This window comes from Musca autumnalis, unplaced genomic scaffold (genome assembly GCF_047663935.1).
Source record: "Musca autumnalis isolate F117 unplaced genomic scaffold, ASM4766393v1 scaffold_4, whole genome shotgun sequence".
Classification (NCBI taxonomy): Eukaryota; Metazoa; Arthropoda; class Insecta; order Diptera; family Muscidae; genus Musca; species Musca autumnalis.
The window spans coordinates 171004207-171023147 of NW_027411977.1; the positions used below are offsets into that span (position 1 = coordinate 171004207).

General features: G+C 34.2%; 1 protein-coding gene and 1 long non-coding RNA gene across 2 annotated transcripts; one reads left to right on the forward strand and one right to left on the reverse strand.

Annotated features, from left to right (window-relative positions):
- Positions 1–10205: 10205 nt before the first annotated feature.
- LOC141402130 (uncharacterized) lies at positions 10206–11237 on the reverse strand. The gene has a single exon (XM_073982842.1). The coding sequence runs from the start codon at positions 11074–11076 to the stop codon at positions 10381–10383; it is 696 nt and encodes a 231-aa protein (XP_073838943.1). The 5' UTR covers positions 11077–11237; the 3' UTR covers positions 10206–10380.
- Positions 11238–17675: 6438 nt separating this feature from the next.
- LOC141402314 (uncharacterized) lies at positions 17676–18725 on the forward strand. Its single transcript, XR_012412591.1, has 3 exons — positions 17676–17827; positions 17892–18561; positions 18623–18725. It is a non-coding gene; the product is annotated as an uncharacterized lncRNA (long non-coding RNA).
- Positions 18726–18941: the final 216 nt, after the last annotated feature.

Below are 18941 nucleotides of genomic sequence, written 5' to 3' on the forward strand. Positions count from 1 at the left end.
TGCATATGCAAAATATCGAAAATCGTCATAAAAGTCGTAAAACTGACAACTAAAAGTTGGAAAAAATCATCAAAGCAACTTCAGTGTCCTAAATTAAGAATATTAGCCGTTTAACGTCGCTTTATTAGCAGAATATTATGCTATTTATACCCCTTACCACAGTGTGAATTTAAAAATATGGTTATATGTATATTTTAAAACCATTTTTTATTATTAACCTATTAAAAAATATAAAATTTGTTAGATTGTCAAATATTTTATGTAAATTTAAATATTTTCTTTGTCTTAATTTTTTGCATAAGTCTGGTTTTAACTCAAAAGGAAAACATCGATGTCGGATTTTTTATGCCGTGTTTAGTTTGGTTAGATTTTAAGATTGTTAAAGTTTGAGCACAATTGGAATATGTTAACACATGGCACTGGGGCCTCGTAATTATAAAAATCTCGATTTTTTTGGCTATTTGACGGCTTCAACTACCCATATCTATGAAACGGTTAAAACTATTTGCCCGTGTTATGCATTAAATTAAATTTCATACTATTCTTAATATTTCTTGCCGAACAACAAAATACGTAAGTAGTACTGAATACAAGATAATAAAGCCAAAGTCCCGAAAACGCCTTAGGGTGAAAATGGAGTCTATTGTGAAAAAAACCCTTTTTACAGTGTTTAATTTAACTTGCTTTGGTGTCTGTTTAGTTCAAATCTAGTAACTTATTTTCCACACAGTTGTAGTTGACCAATCGAACTGAAAATTTGCACACTTTTCAGACTTGGATGACAATACATGAATATGAAACCAAAACCAATATGGGTCCATTTTTTCTCAGAGCCCCCATAACCCGTAAAGTATTTTAAGGATTCTGTTTAAATTTTTAGGCCGAATTGGCTATAACTTGCCATTTGGGGATCCCAATAGTACAGAAACTTCCTCACCAAAAATTTTGGACTCAGGTCAAGGTTTTGGTATAGCCCCTATATAACGGTACAACACGATTTCAGGTATTTTAAAGTTTTTATCTACATTTTCGGCCTAAATTGGGCAAAAAAATTGAATGCTGAAAAGTTAAAAATAAAAAATAGTTAAAAAAATAAGTTACAGTGTTTTATAAATAAATGCACTTAAAACTAGAAAATAATTTTTAATGATGAAATCTCTCAAATAAAACGCTTGCATTTGAATTAAAAATTGTGGCAATATTTGAGAGAATTATTTTCTAGTTTTAAGTGCTTTTATAAATAAAACATTGTAACTTAATTTTTTTATTATTTTTTATTTCTTCTCATATTATCAATTTTTGGGAATGAAAACAAATGTCTTTTACATTTTGTTCATATTTAAATTTATTTAAGCGACGGACATAATATGATTTTGGAGCCATCTGGGTAAAGATGACTATTTGGTGATGAACTCGACTCTTTGATCTGCTATGTCGTTCACAAGTTGTTTACCATCCTTTACCCTTCCTGGTAATTGATGTTCTGTGGTCAAGTTGCAGGATCTTTTTCAAGAAATTCGGAGTTAATGCTTAATCTCTTGAACAACAAGTAAGTATCCCCTGTAATTACGTCTGGTAGACTTTTTCTGGAAATTTCGGCAGTTGTTCTTTTGTTAGTTTAGTTTTATCCATTTTCTTCTACTTGCTTTGTTAAGATATTTGTCGCATTTGGCTCCTTACTGTGGTTTAAATCATCAGATCAAACAATTCCAGGCCAACAAGTTCAGGACTAAGATACCACAGATGATTTATCATTTTGTTATTTCTTTTATCTGATATTTGTTTCGTATTTCAATAAATCTTCAATGCGGTTTAGGTCTTATTTTGGACCTAAAAAATATTTCTGAATTTCGTTTTCACTATTTTTTGTATTAAACTCAATCTATTGTCTCTAATCCTCTTCAACCTATTGATTATGTTTACCCAATACATCCTATATTAAATCTATATAAACATTATCATGTTCATTATACGTTTTGTAAAATCAATAACCCACACTCTCATTTATAACACGCAGTTGTTGTCGTTTAATACAAAATAAAAAAACTTTCTGGGCGCATTAAACCAGGCTCGAAAGATGAAAACACAAAGTGCTTCTACGACCTCTTGTTCTTGGGAAGTCAGCTGGGAAGTAGTTTTAAAACATTCTCTTCTACATCGAACTTGGATTTGTCAATTGCAAACTATTCTTATAGAAATCGCGTGAATATGTTTGGTTGATGTCCGGATGTGCTGCCAAACTTGCAGTCAAAAATCCCTCTCAACAATACTTCTAATGAGTCTGTACGCAGGTACAGAAGCTCTCGACCTAACATCTGCTCAAGCTGGTAAGACCCCATTTTTCTAGGCATTCGAACTCTGCTAATTCATGTTTCTCCCCTGAGCTGCTGTCAGTTTCAGGAACGCCCAGGAGTTGTTTTTTACCTCATACCAGATGATAACAGAACAGCAACCCGTTCTTTCTGCACTGTTTTGGGAATACCTGGTAATAGTTTTCCATGCCAGTGCACGCAAATAGCCTTGTTTTGGTGTATCTTAACCCTTCATTGAAGTTGTTGCGAGTATTTTTCACGGTTTATTCTCCGGAATAAACGGATAAAGCTTCTAAAGATCTTATATTTGTTGGGGTCCTCTCCGAGAGCTTCTACTGTGGATAAAATGATACGACTAACGTTCCTATAGGACACTATAAAGGGGTCCAGCAGCAATGACAATTTCATGGTTAGGAGTTCTTCTTGAAGCCGCGCTTGATTATTTTCGGGACAGATGGTTCTTCAAATTCTACGAAGCGTTTAGCATCAAAAGAAGATGTAGACCTCATTGAAAATCTAATGAAATACGAAAACATAGACAGAAAAAGGAAATAACAAAATGATAAATCACCTATGGTATCTTCATAAAAAAGTCACATTAACTCCGACTCGAGCTCACCACCGATTACAACCAAGTAGTCCGCTGTACTAAGTAGTCGGCTGTACCCAATAGGCTTCATTTTCGCCCTAAGGCGTACGTAGTGAGGTTAATCGGGACACTGGCTTTCTATGTCGAATTCAGTAATACTTGCGCATTTTGTTTTTGAACATAAAATGAACAGAATGGCCTTTAAGTTAATGCATAATATGGGCAAATAGCTTTATTCGTTCCGCAGATATGTGTCGCCGAGAGAGACGAGACTTTCAGTAGCACGTGTTAACTTATTCCAATGGTGCTCAATTGGCAATCTTAATCTTAAATCTATCTAAAATCTAATCTAAGTAAACAGTTTAGGCGGCACCCCCCGCCTTAAAAAAAATCCGACATCGATTTCTTCCCTTGGAGTTAAAACCAGCCTAATGCTACAAATTAAGACAAAGAAGATATTGAATTTACATAAAATTATTGTTATTTTATCAAATTTTATATTTTTGCATAGTTTTACAATGAAAATTAATATTACAATATCATATACCCTACACCACTCTGTCGTAAGAGGTATAAATAACATAATAATCTGCTAAAAAATCGACGTTAAATGGCCAACAGTCTTAATTTAGGACACTTTAAAGTTGTTTCGATGATTTTTTCCAACTTTAATTGTAAATTTTACGACTTTTATGGCGATTTTCGCCCAAAAACTGTTTGCATATTTTGCATATTTGTTTGCATATTCTGCATATTTTTGATATGACCCCAAATATCGAAAAATTGGCCCTTAAAACGCCTAGATCCAAAATTTGAGTCCAATCGGATAAGAAATAAAAAACATGCAAAAATCCGATGTCTATTTATTACCAATATTTCGACTATCTTCGATAGTCATCATCATCATCATGAGGGATTTGTGTTACTTAAAAAGAACAAAACATTTAGTTACATAAATATATAAAACAATCATATAACAATTTTTATAATTTATATATCTTTCTTGTAGGTAACCGCGAGTTCCATCCTCTCCTCTTGACAAAGAATTTCCAACTAATGCTTTTTGTGTGTTTTCAATTATCTTTATACAGTATGCAAAGTTCATATTCGTACACACCTAAAAAATTAATAAAATCGTTATTACTTCCATATTTTATATGCAAATATGAAATAATTGATAGGAATTACCATAACGAAGAAAGATTTAAGAATGACAAAACAAATTTTTAATTTATTCCGTCATTTAGGTATAGATGGCGCCTGTGTGGGTGGCAAAGTTCGTATTCGTACACCTATAAGCACAATATATTTGGAGTTTTTAAGGATTTTCAAAGCAAAATACCGCACATTTTTGTACTTTTCTTCTTTTGGAATGCCTCTGCTATAGAAATATGTAAAAATAACGGTAATTTTATTAAAAATTTGACATGAACAAAAAGTAGGACGAATATGTGAAATACTTAAGAAAAATGTTCTAGATATGATTAACTATTGCAATTTATTCCAGAATTTTGGACGAAAATAGCTAATAGCGGTCCTTCTGTAACAATATTCAAGGTCTAATATGAAAACAAATGTTGTCAGCGTTTGGAAATGCAAAGAAACGTATTCCGGGCTTAGGCAAAGTACACACATTTTTGGTTTATACTTGGTGAAAATCGCAAGTTTCGTTTTATATTTGACATTAAATGTATTGAAGTTTTAGAATACAGTTTCGAAAAACATTTTATGTCGAAAACTGTGAGAAATTGTGAAGAAACATGAAACTGTACAAGTTTTCATACTGTCTGCGTACTACTGAAATTCTACGCTTACTATGAACGAGGTTTATGACTGCCAAAATCGTGAAAATAATTGTTTTTACTTCTTGAAAATTATATTTCTTAACCGAAGGATCCAAAATGAGTACAAAAATGTCAAAAGAATGATGTAAATTGTACAGGAAAGAACGTGGGGTAACCTTTTGAAGAAATGCATTATTTTCGGGGAAATTTTCTTCCTAAAAAAATTATTATTCATCGTAATTTCCGATATGTCTTGACATAAAATGATTTTCGAAGCTGTATTCTAAAACTTCAATACATTTAATGTCAAATATAAAACGAAACTTGCGATTTTCACCAAGTATAAACCAAAAATGTGTTTACTTTGCCTAAGCCCGGATTACGTTTCTTTGCATTTCCAAACGCTGACAACATATTAGACCTTGAATATTGTTACAGAAGGACTGCTATTAGCTATTTTCGTCCAAAATTCTGGAATAAATCGCAATAGTTAATAATATCTAGAACATTTTTCTTAAGTATTTCAAATATTCGTCCCACTTATTGTTCATGCCAAATTTTTAATAAAATTACCGTTATTTTTACATATTTCTATAGCAACAAAAAAAAGAACAAAAATTTGCGGTATTTTGCTTTGAAAATCCTTAAAAACTCCAAATATATAGTGCTTATAGGTGTACGAATACGAACTTTGCCACCCACACAGGCGCCATCTATACCTAAATGACGGAATAAATTCAAAATGTGTTTTGTTATTCTTAAATCTTTCTTCATTATGGTAATTCCTATCAATTATTTCATATTTGCACACAAAATATGGAATTAATTAAGATTTTATTAATTTTTTAGGTGTGTACGAATATGAACTTTGCATACTGTATATAAAACTCAATTGTCGTTTGTTGGTAATTGAATCAGTTGAAAACGGCTAGAGCGATTTGGATAATTTTTTGTGGAAATGTTAGTCATAGTCCAGTTTAGGTTTTTATGCAAAGAAAAATTGGCTACGCCCACTTTTCCGCCCACTTTTATAAATATGTTATATCTACGGAACTACTCAATAGATTTTCCTGAAATTTGCAGGGAACGTAAAGTGATGGCCCCCGGTTGAAATAGGCTACATATTTGGTTGAATTTCGGATCGGGCGGGGTACCTCCCCTATGCCCTATTTTTGTAAAAATGCAATATTTGCAACAATTACAAATGTATCGCCTTGAAAATTAATTTCCGAGTCAACGGCGATTGTGTCTCCGACCTTACGTGCTTATTTGGGGCATTAAGACTGGACAACGCCCACTTTTTTAAATATGTTATATCTAGGAAACTACTAAATCGATTTTCCTGAAACTTTCAGCGAATGTACAGGGTTGGTCCCCGATAAAAATAGGCTACATATTTTTTGACTTTCGGATCGGGCGGGTACCTCCCCTATGTCCTATTTTTGTAAAAATGCAATATTTGCAACAAATACGAATGTATCGGTTTGGGAATTTATTTGCGAGTCAATGGCGATTGTGTCTCCAATCTTACGTACTTATTTTGTGACTTAAGATCCGACCACGCTCCCTTTCTAATTAGGTTATATCTACAGGGGATTTTCAAGAAAATCGCGATTTGTCTAAACTTTTAAATCTTTATAAATAAAAATCAAATATCGTTCGTTGGTAATGACATCAGTTGAGAACGGCTGAACCGATTTTCGACTTGGGTTCTTATGCAAAGAAAATTTGACCATGCCCAGTTCGCCCACTTTTTTCAATTTTCTACTTTTATCATTTCTACAAAAACTACTGAACCGATTTTCCTGAAATTGCCAGGGAATGTACAGAGATGGTCCCCGCTTAAAATAGGCTACAAATTCAGTTGAATTTCGGAAAGGGCGGGGAACTTCCCCTATACCCTACATTTTTAAAAATTTTATATTTACAATAATTACGAATGTATCTATTTGGAAGTTAATTTGCGAGACAATTGTGGTTGTGTCTCCGACCTTACCTACTTTTTTAGGAACCACAGACTTGACCATACCCACTTTTTAAAATATGTTACATCTACAAAACTACTGAACCGAAATTCGTGAAAATGTCAGGGAATGTACAGGCATATTTTCTTGAATTTTGAAGAGGGCATATTTAAAAAAAACGCCTTACCTTTAAAAATCAAATGCTGTCATAACCCAACTTTGGTTTTTTGGAAAGAAAAGTTTACAATGCCCCCGAAAACAGGTTACATATTTTATTGAATTCTAGAGGAGACGGGGTACCTCCCCTATGCGATATTTTTTAAAAAAACGTTATATTTGCAAAAATTATGTATGTATCGGAATAAAAATTTACGGATTAATCTACAATCTAGGTACTTCTTTGGGGCCTATAGGCCCGACCATGCCTGTTTTTTTGTATGTCATAACTCCAATACTACTGAAGGGATTTCCATAAAATTTGCAGCAAAAGCTCAATGTTTGCCGTTGTTATGAGGGGTACCTTCCACATGCCTTTCTGTTAAACGCTGTATGTATAAGCCAAACTTATGATTATATCGGTTTCAGGATACATTTTGCTAGGTAATGAAGTTGTGTGCACCCTAGGACCGGACCAGGCCCACTTTTTTTAATATGTTATATCTTGAAAACTGATGACCACGTCCACTCTTTTCAAAACATTATTTTTCCAAAACTACTGAACCTAATTTTCAGAAAATATTCAGGAATGTACCGTGGTCCAAAATGCTATATATTTGTAGACAAATTTCGGGGCCTATTATTTTATAATCGCTGTATTTGTCAAACTTATGAGTGCATCAGGTTGCAAATTAGTTTTCGAGACAACGGTGGTTGTCCCACGATCAAGAAAAACTATATATTTACAAATGTACTTAAATGGTGAAGTTCAACGGTCCATCAGCCATGAAAAGCTAAAACATATACGTAGAAATAAGCGGGAGAATTCGATTTAATCATTTTTTTAACTTTTATTATTAGATCGGTTTAGGATAAAGACAGTGACATGGACGATAATAAATCCTAAAAGGCACAAATTGGCGAAAAATCCGACAAAGTCCGTAAGAGAAAAGAAAAGTTACAGACAAAATTTGTTGATAAATTTAAAATCGTTCTCGGTTTGACAATGGACCGAAGAAGTGAGTTAGAAAATACCTACTTTTGAATTAAAACTCATTACGACGGGCCAGCAACGCGGACCGGGGTCTGCTAGTGTTCCTATAAATTTGAGCACAATTTTCCGTATCGCTTTTATAATTCATTCGGTTTTCTGTAGGGACATTTACAATATGTAGCATTTCCAAAAAATATCCTTTTTTGTAATTGTTTTCTTGTGCTAAAATACCTAAATTTTTGAAGTTTGGTGTGTGTGTCCTTCTTTTGAACAATGAGCTGGGAGGGCAGTTTTGTGCTCCAATGGCTTATTTTTGGCTTTTTGGTCCGATTTGTGGGCGCTGAGTCTGGTCTTAAGTTTTGATTTTGTTGTGCCAACATATGTCTTCTGACGGTGTGTTCCTTGATGATTGTCCAATTTTCATTAATGATGTTGATAGCCAAGTTACCTCGATTCCATTATATATAGGCAAAATAATCTGCTGTTATTGGATTGGTACCAAAAACCTACGGCCTCGGGTAGAATAATTAATTATTACTCTAAACACCCCCGCAGAATAAAAATTAACACGGCAACAAATTTCATCCACAGAGTAATGAACATAAGTGACAGTAAATTTCATACCAAAAACAAAATGAAAATAAAAGCAGCTCTAAAAATGAATGATTTCCCTACAAAATTAATAGATGACTTGATAAAACATGTGGAGAACAAACATACAGATAAAACCACAACAAAGGTTGAAAAAACATACAAAAGATCGACGTACATTCCAGGATTTTCCGAAAGATTCGCCGCTTCTAATATCTACAATAAGGAAAAATACCAACTGTCCTTTAAAACCAGCAACACTAACAACTTCAAAAATGTAGCTATTTTAGCACAAGAAAACAATTACAAAAAAAGAAATTCTTGGAAATGCTACATATTGTAAATGTCCCTAGAGAAAACCGAATGAATTATAAAACCGATACGGAAAATTGTGCTCAAATTTATAGGAACATAATTGAAAAACACAAAAAGCATTAGTTGGAAATTCTTTGTCAAGAGGAGAGGATGGAACTCGCGGTTACCTACAGAAAGATTTATAGATTATAAAAATTGTTATATGATTGTTTTATATATTTATGTAACGAAATGTTTTGTTCTTTTTAAGTAACACAAATCCCTCATGATGATGATGACTATCGAAGATAGTCGAAATATTGGTAATAAAAAACAAAATTGAAAAACAAAAATTCATGTCTTTTCAATTTTACTGACCTCAAGCCAAATAAGCAGAAGAAGAAACTACAGATAAAAGGTCAACAATAATATAAAGAAAGTATTTATTTAACATTTTTGTACAATTTTGAGCTAAAAATAACGGACAAATCAGGTGTTTTTCACCCCATGCCGACTTCTGGCAAACTTTACATTTTGTTGTCCCTAAAGTCGGCATCGGTAAAAAGTCCAGAATTAAAATAATTTTTTAATAATTTATTTTTCTAAAGTGTTCTCTTGACTATTCTTTACGAACACAACAACAATTTTGTACAAGTTTTTTAATTTTAATATAATTACAGACTTTATTATGTTGACGTCTCCACTAATTTTTTCTTAAGAGACATGCATTTTCGGTTGTGGTGAAAAACGCTCACTAACAAAAAGTTAAATTCCGATATAATAAATGGTCTTAGCTCAATGAAATTTTACACATAGTTAGCTGAGATTATTGCTGAAGCCTTTTTGATATTATTTTCATATTTTGTAGCAGTAATATTGAGTTATTTAAACTCAAATACGAAAGATGCCGACTACTGGCATGCCGGAGATAGGAGCACTTACCCTGTATATTTAGTAGGCCAATATTATGAAAAAATGTCCGCCAAAGAAAATTTGTATTTCAACCAGAATGTAAAGCGATAAAAAGAACTTGTAGAATTTTGCAGGATCTGTGGAGCTAAACTAAGAAGATAAATACTAGGTACATTACAGTAATAAAACAATAAATAAGAAACAATGCTCGGTGTTCAATATTTAGCAATAATAAATGTGTAGATACAATAATAAATACCTGTTACATGAAATCGACGACTATCGTTTAAAGCCTTTTGTTTATACAATGTCAATTTACCTGTTTCTATCGGTACATACATACATAGCCATGGTATAGCCAATAAAAGTAGGTACTCAACATTACTCCTGTTTTATGTTCTTTGAATGTTTCCTCATTTGACGTTCCCACAACAACAACTAAATGTGGCACACTAGAGTTCCCACAAACATAAATATGTTGGTATGTACATATCTGTAGGTTTAGGAGTGAAAGATTTGTGTTTATGTTTTTGAAACATGACTATAGAATTTATTTATCATATACACATAAATGAATACATTAATATTAAGAGATATACACACGACTGCGTAAATACATAGTTTTGGATTTATCGAATCCTTTTGTTTGGCAGACATTTTTTTCGAAATAACACGTTGACGCATAGATTATTTGTACACAAAATCAAGAGTGTACTGACAATTGAATACTTAAATGAAGAATATATATTTTATATATGCTGCTATGTCTAATTTTAGTGAAGATCTATGAAAATCCATGTTCAGCACGTCTGTTTGGACTAAAATCTAAGGAATTACGGTGTCTCAATGGCGATTCCGATGTTATAGGCGATTTATTTTCCTTTCCAGCTTGTAGGCGGTTCAATGCAACTTTTTCTAGCAGACTGGTGCGACATCGAGCATTACGTGGATAATGTGGGTTGACATGCGATCGAGGCGGTGTATTCAAAAATACACCTTCAAATATTGTTTCTAAGCTACTTGTTCGACTTAGGCAGGAGTCTTCTTCCGGTTGTTCGCTATTGTCACTGGGCGGACTGATTTGAGCGTTAATATCTTGAAGTGTCACGTATTCAGGATTGTTACGACAAGGACTTGGAGTAAGTCTTTCCGTTGGTGGTGGTCTTGTTGGCGTGGCCATGTCCTCGCTGTCAATAGGAGAGGGGGTCCGACCCAGAGGCGAAATTAAACGTACTTCGAATGCTGGTAACTCATCTATGTCTATGGGATTCGCATAGCTTTCCATTTCCCTATCTAAACATAGTGATAATGACGACATTTCACTATCGTTTGATATAGTGGAACAATATGACGTTTGCAGGCGATACGATGTGTTTACTTCCCCAGAATTATCCAAAAATCCGTTGGCCATTGAGTTGCATGATTTTTCCTCGCCTGCTTCTTCATTACTTTCCGATGTAACAGTGGCCTTGCTACTCATATTTACAATTTTGTTTTCCAAATCAAAGTTGTACGCACAAGAACATTCACGACACTATTGATGATGTAGAATGAAAACAATGTTTTTTCCGTCCTCAGAAAAATCAAAACAAAATATCCGCCAAATACGACACAGGGCTCAGTGCTGCCAACTTTGACGTAAAGAGTATTTGCTACGAAGATGAAGAAAGTCTCAGGAATCACCGAGAACCAGGTACGAAAGGAATTCATAGAGTAACAAAAAATGGTGCCAATTTAGATAAAAGAAAATAATAAAGCGTTTACACAATCGCTTTTTTCATGCTTTAGTGCATATAAAATGATTTAATAAACCCGCTGGGTTTCAAATGTCAATTAGTCTGTTCCTTTACTTTTAAAAATGGTAACAGTGGCAAGAAATGGTAAAAGTGGTGAACTGCAATCATATAAATTGTATGCTTTTGAAAGTAACCCGGCGTTTACAAATGCCAGTATTGGCAAGACAATAGCAAAAATACAAACCTTTTTCACAAATACATTTATAAATTTTTAAATATGTACACAGATAGCATTCGGAAGACTGTTTTTTCAAAAATCACATTGAGGAGTCTTTTTAGAGTCCTTTTGGTGATCAAAAACTGATTATGTCGCTTGTATGATCAGAAAGGGACTCGAAAGTGACTCCCTGTAGTGATTAAAAAGAGTTCAATTTAAAATACAACAATAAATGTGTAGAAATCATAAAATAGTCATTGAAGTGTTTAAAATGTGACCATTTTTTGTTATTTATTGTCACATTTTGATCATCTGGAAGATTGAAAAGTGCTTAATCAAAAAAGGGTCATGCAGGTGTTTGAAAAGTGATTATAATTATGTATCTTCTGATCATATTTTGAACAGTTTGGTGATTAAAAACTGATTGCTTTGTTTTATTTTTATTTGGTTGTAAATAAAAAAATAAAATTCTCATATACACTTTCTACAAAACTTTGATATAAATGTAACGTATAACATTAAGTGTATATACAAACACAACACATGTTCAGGTTTTGCCAAGTGAAATGAAGAAGCAGTATACTCACCGCCCAACATAAAGGATAAATAAAAGTCATAACAAAGCAGAAGAGAAAACGAAGGAAAGAAAAAGAGAATAAAGGGAAAATTCTTTTAATTTATTTCGTTTAATAAAAATACTCATAAATGACTCCCTAAAGATTCATAAACGATTATAAACATGACCCAAAAAAGACTCGAAAAAGAGTCCCAAATTACCAATAAATGATTGAAATGCGAATCGAAAAAGACTTTATATACCATCAGAAAATGGGCAAAAATGACTCGAAACTAATGCAGAGGAAGACTCATTTGTGATTTGCTTAGACGAGTCGCCTGAGGTTATGTTTTCCTACCGACAAAGGAGTCATTTATGATCAGAAAATGAGCTCATATTCTAGCTTTTTAATCGTGCAGTCGGATCAAAAAAGACTCGAATTTGATTAAAATTTTCAAAAAATGCTGACTGGGTATAGAGAAAAGTATGAATGAATTGGTGAAAATGGTTTGTAACTTTGCTATTGTCTTGCCAATACTGTCTGTGTGTAAACGCCTAGTAAGGGAACACTTTGTGGGTAAAAAGGGGAAAAAACTAGTAACCTCAGGCACGTAAAGTCCCGGTCCGCGCTAGAGTAAATTTCATTAAAAAATTTCATGAAATTAGGTGTTCTTAGGCCGAATTCCCCATTACAGCAATTTCATGATTTTACTCTACTATGGAACTCTATCTAGAGACTCATAACTTTAAGTTAAAATTTTAGTGAAATTATTCTAGTGTGGCCCGGGACAAAGGAACACGACTAATTACATTGTGTAATACCCCGTTTGCACTTAACCGGATTTAATAAACCCACTGGGTTTCAAAAGTCAACTCCATAGCGCAAACGTCAATAAGATCCTCATAAAGGGCTCTGCACATACAATCCGTTGAGTGTCGCGTTACAACAACCACATGAAAACTTCAAGAACAAACTTGGCATCACTTACACATATTTCATGTGTTTGTTGTTTTCAACATCACACAACGGACCGTAAGTATTTGGTCCATAAAGCTGAAAACACATCCAACGTTTGATTAAAGTTTTTTGTTGGGCGTTGAGAAAAAACAACAACAACAGGTCGACGCCGACACCAAAGTCCAGCGTTGATATGTTTGCCGGCATATATTTCAAATGAATTTGAATTTTTCGGCATCAGCTTAAAGCTGAAAACACATCCAACGTTTGAGTAAATTTGTGTGTCATTTCTGGTAGATGAATAAAGGGAACAATGCTGCCAAGTTTCAATTTGTCTTTATTCTTCTACCAGTAATAACACACAACTTTACTCAAACGTTGGATGTGTTTTCAGCTTAACATCGGACTGTATGTGCCGGGGCCATAAAAGTGGTGTGGACTTTGACAAATACAAAGGATGTCGTATGGATGAAATAAGTGACAGCTAGTCTAAACACGCCTTTACCATTATCATTTACCGTTAAGGCCGCGGCACATACTATCCGTTGTGTGATGCTTTGCGCGCCAAGTTTGCTCTTGATGTTTGGCGTTACAGCAAGCACATGAAAGTCGATGGTCAGACTAGCACGATTTCAACATGGCGACGTCAAGTTTATAGGCGAGGGGTATGACGTAGTGAAACCCATGTACATGGTTTTCTGTGTTGTTGTGTTGCCTCTTCTTGTTATTCGTTGCAAGTTTTTTCTTTCATTTTTATTTTCTCAAGCAAACGTTGACAACAAAACAAGCATAAAAAGATTTACAGCCTGTTTCTGTATGTCGAAAGAAGAATGTGGGCGAATGAAACACGCCCAAACTTTAGTTTTCGAAATAATGTTACTTTTGATTTTGTTTCAAAACAAAAACAAATTTGGAAAACACACAAGAGTTTGGACGTGTTTCATTCGCACACATTCTTCTTTCGACATACAGAAACCGGTTGTAACAGCCTGTTCATGTATGTCGACCGAAAGGTTTTTTGCGCTTCGGATGTGGAAAAAAATCATTTTCCCCAACAAAAAAGTTTGGAAGTAGTGCAATGCAGAGTTATGATTTCAATACATCTTTCGATGCAGTCCACACGGAGTTATGAAAAATTCACTCCGCTCGATAAATTTTAGAAGCACTCGCTTATAGATCCCTAGCCAAGCAAGCCCATTTTTTGATCCCTGCAGTCGCAGTCTTTATTTCTGAACACAAGAAAGAGTGTCTAAAATTATAAGAATTTGTTTAAATAAAATAAAGAAATACAAACTAAAGATACGGACATTGCTGTAATTCACGAGACGCAAATTATTTTTGAAGTGGAGTTAGAGTTATTTTTTGGAAATCTGAACTGGAGTTGGAGGAAAAATGAAAAACCATTTGGATGATGAAGCAATATCAATTGCGGTGTCACAAAAAGCAGAGCAGAGGAAGTAAACTCAGTTATGATCAAATTTAATGGAGATTTTTTATAATTTGTATTAGTGTAATAAAGTTAATATTCTTGTTTACACAAATAAGCAATGCATTTTATTTATTTTGGGATATTTGCAATGGCTTGCATTTTATAGCATCTTTAGACTGCATTTAAATTCAATCCAAAACATTACATCACAGGCTGTGATTTGGATCGAAAATGGAGTGCATCCTAGCTGTGTGCCGTGGAAACAAAATGGAGTGCATCCTAGCTGCGCGCTCTCTTGTAAAATTCATAGGTGAATTCATAGGAAAAGATGTACTCCAGCGGCAATTGTTCTAGTGATTTAACTGCATCCGCGGATGCAAACTTTTTGCTGGGTCTGTTCATGTAAACGCCTTCGAAACGAAAATCTATGCGACCGACAAGCCATACGAAATAACACGTAAACGTACACTTTTCCACTAATTTTGGGTTTATGTATTTCGAAAGGACTGTCTCTTATAGAAAGAGAATGTCAAAATCACTCACTTGCTTTGTAGCTGCCGAGTAGAACGTAAACTCGCGAATAACACCGAAAATCTTAAAACAAATTTATGCAACACATTCTTGAAACAAAATAAAAATTTTACAGACACGTTTTAATGGCGGTTTCATTCATTATTTTAAAGAAATCAATAAAATAAAATAATTCAAAATATCGACACATTTTATTTTTCATACAAAACAAGTCACACATATTCCAATGCTTGTATGTATATGTGGATTTTGTTTTCATTTCTCATTTGGCTCTCACTTATAAACATAGTTGTACAAATGTACATTCAAATTAGTAGTATTTCGTATAGGATACGTAACGGCAGTCGCACGCTAGTTTGCGAAATACATGAACGCATTTTTAGACGGAAGTGAGTGACTGCTTTCCTTTCGTACAGGTTTCAGTTCGACATACATGAACAGGCGGTTAATAAGAACATTTAATTACTGAAATAGTGAACATTTAACTAATAATATTAATTAAAATATTAATGTTAATTATTTTGTGTTGTTTTTTAATTTATTTATGTTTGCTGCTTTTATTGGTATGAGAAACACAACAAAAGCGAATTGTAAAATAAAGAGGACATGCAAAAATCTTAAATTTCTTAAATTTCACGTTAACGTATGTGGACATTAAGTCTGTGTTTAGACACACAAATTTCTCGGGAAAGTAAATTGAGTTTTTTGGGAGAGAGCGGAGAGGAAAGAGCTCCTCAATACTCTTTCATACCCCATATTGCCTAAAAACTGAATTTACTTTTTACTTTTACCGAGAACTTTGTGTGTCTAAACACGGATTAACGAAACTTGAAAAGAAACTTTAACGAAATTGGTTTCAAGAAACCTTGCTAGTCTGACCATCGACAAACTTGACATCGCTTACACATTTTTCATGTGGTTGTTGTTATTAACGCGTGACGCGACTCACAACGGACCGTATGTATTTGGCCCATTACAACGGACCGTATGTGCCGAGCGCTTTACCATTCCTAACCTGGAAAACATTCCTTTACCCCAAAAACTGGCACAACTAGAAATAATTTAAGAGAAAGAGAACAAAAATGGCTTTCTCTTCTACCACAGGCTGTCAGACAAATTTCGTAGCGTAAAAAATGATCAAACTGATTATTCGACATTTGTTTGAAGATTGAAGGAAAAAGAAACAAAAAGTTGTTAATACCCCGTTTGCACTTAACCGGATTTAATAAACCCAATGGGTATCAAATGTCAATTCCATAGCGCAAACGTCACATACTAAAAAGCTCAAATGCAATCGCGTTTAATAAAACAAAATTAAAAGCAGTGAAATAAAAGAATTGATTTATTATGTTTGTTTTTTTGCATGGTTACCAGTAGTGCGTTACGCTTCCTTCGGGGCTACTCTAGCTTTACACACCCCATCATAGTACAAAGAGTCCTTCACAACCAACTCATCACAGAACTCAGGGTAAGGTCCCAACCCGAAACTTTTTACTTCCGCCGTCTCCAAATAAATGAGCTCTAAAGGAATCAAACAAAAACAAATAAACAAATACACACGATCAGTTTTGACTGTCAGTATTGCTCAAATAATCGGTTGGTTGTCAGTGTGGCCGTTCGCTTTTGTCAGTCATCAGGCAACCACAAAAAATTTTGCATAACAGCAGCACGTTTATATACCAAATGGGGCTCCGATAGCACCGCTCCAACTTGCCCACCCTTCCATGACCATGAACCACCCAAACATTGATACTCTCATGGCCCCATAAAACCCTACACACCTACCCTGTCACGGTAGCCTTGCCCTAATTTAATCCATCATGATTTTCATACTCAACGATTCACATATCTTAATTTTATTATAGAATATAAAAACAATTCGTGTTAATTATCTCCCAGCAAAAAAGTGTGAAAGTAGTGTAGGAAGTTATGTGCCTTATAAGTTCTATTTATCCACAACCATACTCGCCTAAACATGTTTGATGGGACATAAATCTATTTTTAGACCAAAATAATTCCTATTGTTGTCGTTGTATCCGTTTGTGCTAATTAGTTCCTATCGGAACCACGGAATAATGCCTACACGATCATAGACATCAACCTAACCATAAGCAACTAACAAACCGAATTAATGTGAATATTTAGTCAAACCACATACAGCTCCTATGATAGCTCAGAGGAACCGTGCTAGATTTACAGTCGTGACGACCCAGGTTCTATCCTCGGTCAGGGCAAGATGTATATACATTTTTTTCTTTTTTTTCAAATCCTCTCTTTTACGATATCTTATCTCTCAAACATGGGAGGAGTCCGATCAAACCTGGATATTGGTGTTAGTAGCTAACGGTTGTGCAAGTGACCATACTTCGGCTGTTTTATCGTTCAAATTTCTCATTAATATCCATTGTTAGTGGTGAAAATTAATGCAAATGTTCTGTGTCCACTGCATAATTGTAAAATAAATGACCAACATTATTTTTCTTTCCTGACGTAAAACAGACCACACGAATCGAAAAGAAGAATTTGGTTAACTGGTGAAGTCAAGTAGTACATATATGATTGCCTAAGAAGTGCATAATTATTATCACGGGAATCAATTTGTTGAAAACATTTTCAAAAATTGTTTCCATTATTACAAGAAAAAAACGAAAGGTGTAGTGTACTTTAGTAAAAAAAACTTGAATAAAACTAATAAATTTTCGGTAAAAGGATTGTGGTCTAAAAAAACGAAGGTCCAAGTGGTCAGTGGGAACCAATAGCATCTCTATAAAATAGCCTGTAGATACGGCTTACGGAAGCCTAAGGTAAGACTCCTTAGAAAGAAGTGTTAAAACAAGTTATTAGCATGTCATAATTTCTTCCGTTTAGGTATATTCGCAAATTCCTCACTTTGCGGCTAACAATCTCATTGGCCGTAAATGAGGAACCATTTTGTTTTTTGGCGAAAAGGAAAAAAAATTATCACAACCAATAATCGTCATTTGTTGATTCGGACGCTTTAATCCTCGGCTATTACGAAATTTCACTCTCTCCGAAAGTAGGCCACTGAAGTCTTAAGGTTTTAAATTTATTACGGCTGAATCAAACGAATTTTGGAGAGTGATCAATACTACCATTTTGAAAGAAAAATAAATCATAAAAAAAAACCTATCAATTAATACCTGAGTGTGTTAACCACAACCATCATTCCATCAAAGTCGGAGACTGTGCGAAGGAAAAACGTGGTAATTGGCGATTCCCATTTCCTAGCACATTGCTGTGCATACGGAGCTAAAAATAGATTGGTGACTAACATTGGATTGTCTGTGGACCTACGTCATCGGGGAATCCACATTGACTTTGTAAATAGTGCACAAAACTCTACCATAGCACCAATCTCAACAGACACCGTCAGTAGCCCAGGCGGTTAGTGGGCGCTGCAACATATCGTACCGTCAACAGCAGCGTGGGTTCGACTCGCGCCACCGGCGAAAGTTATCTTATACATTATTTAATTATAAAATACTACAGCAGGAAGCTAAGATCATCATAATATTAAGTACTTGTCAATCCTCGAAATATGCAAGCATTTTAAAAATTAATCCTACATTACATTACAGCAACAAATCATTCCACACATCCTTCTTTGCACACACACCACCACCATTGTATACAAAATCATCGAGGCCTCGAGGATCGTTATCAATGTACGTATGTATGTGGAGTTTACAATTAAAAAGGATCCTTTAAAAAAAGAACAGCAGAGTGAGTTATGAAAGAGGTAAGTTAGCCCAAAATTGAATTAAAATATTTGCATATCGAGGATAATAATATATGTTAAAATTTAAGTAAAAAGGAGTAGTGTCAAAATAAACAGGAGGATTCTTTTTCCGTTAATTTATCATTCCCTCTTATTTTGTCTTATAAAAAAGGAATCTT

Excerpts from the sequence above, each read along its gene's own strand:
- LOC141402130 (XM_073982842.1), bottom strand. The coding sequence starts at position 11,076 with ATGAGTAGCAAGGCCACTGTTACATCGGAAAGTAATGAAGAAGCAGGC.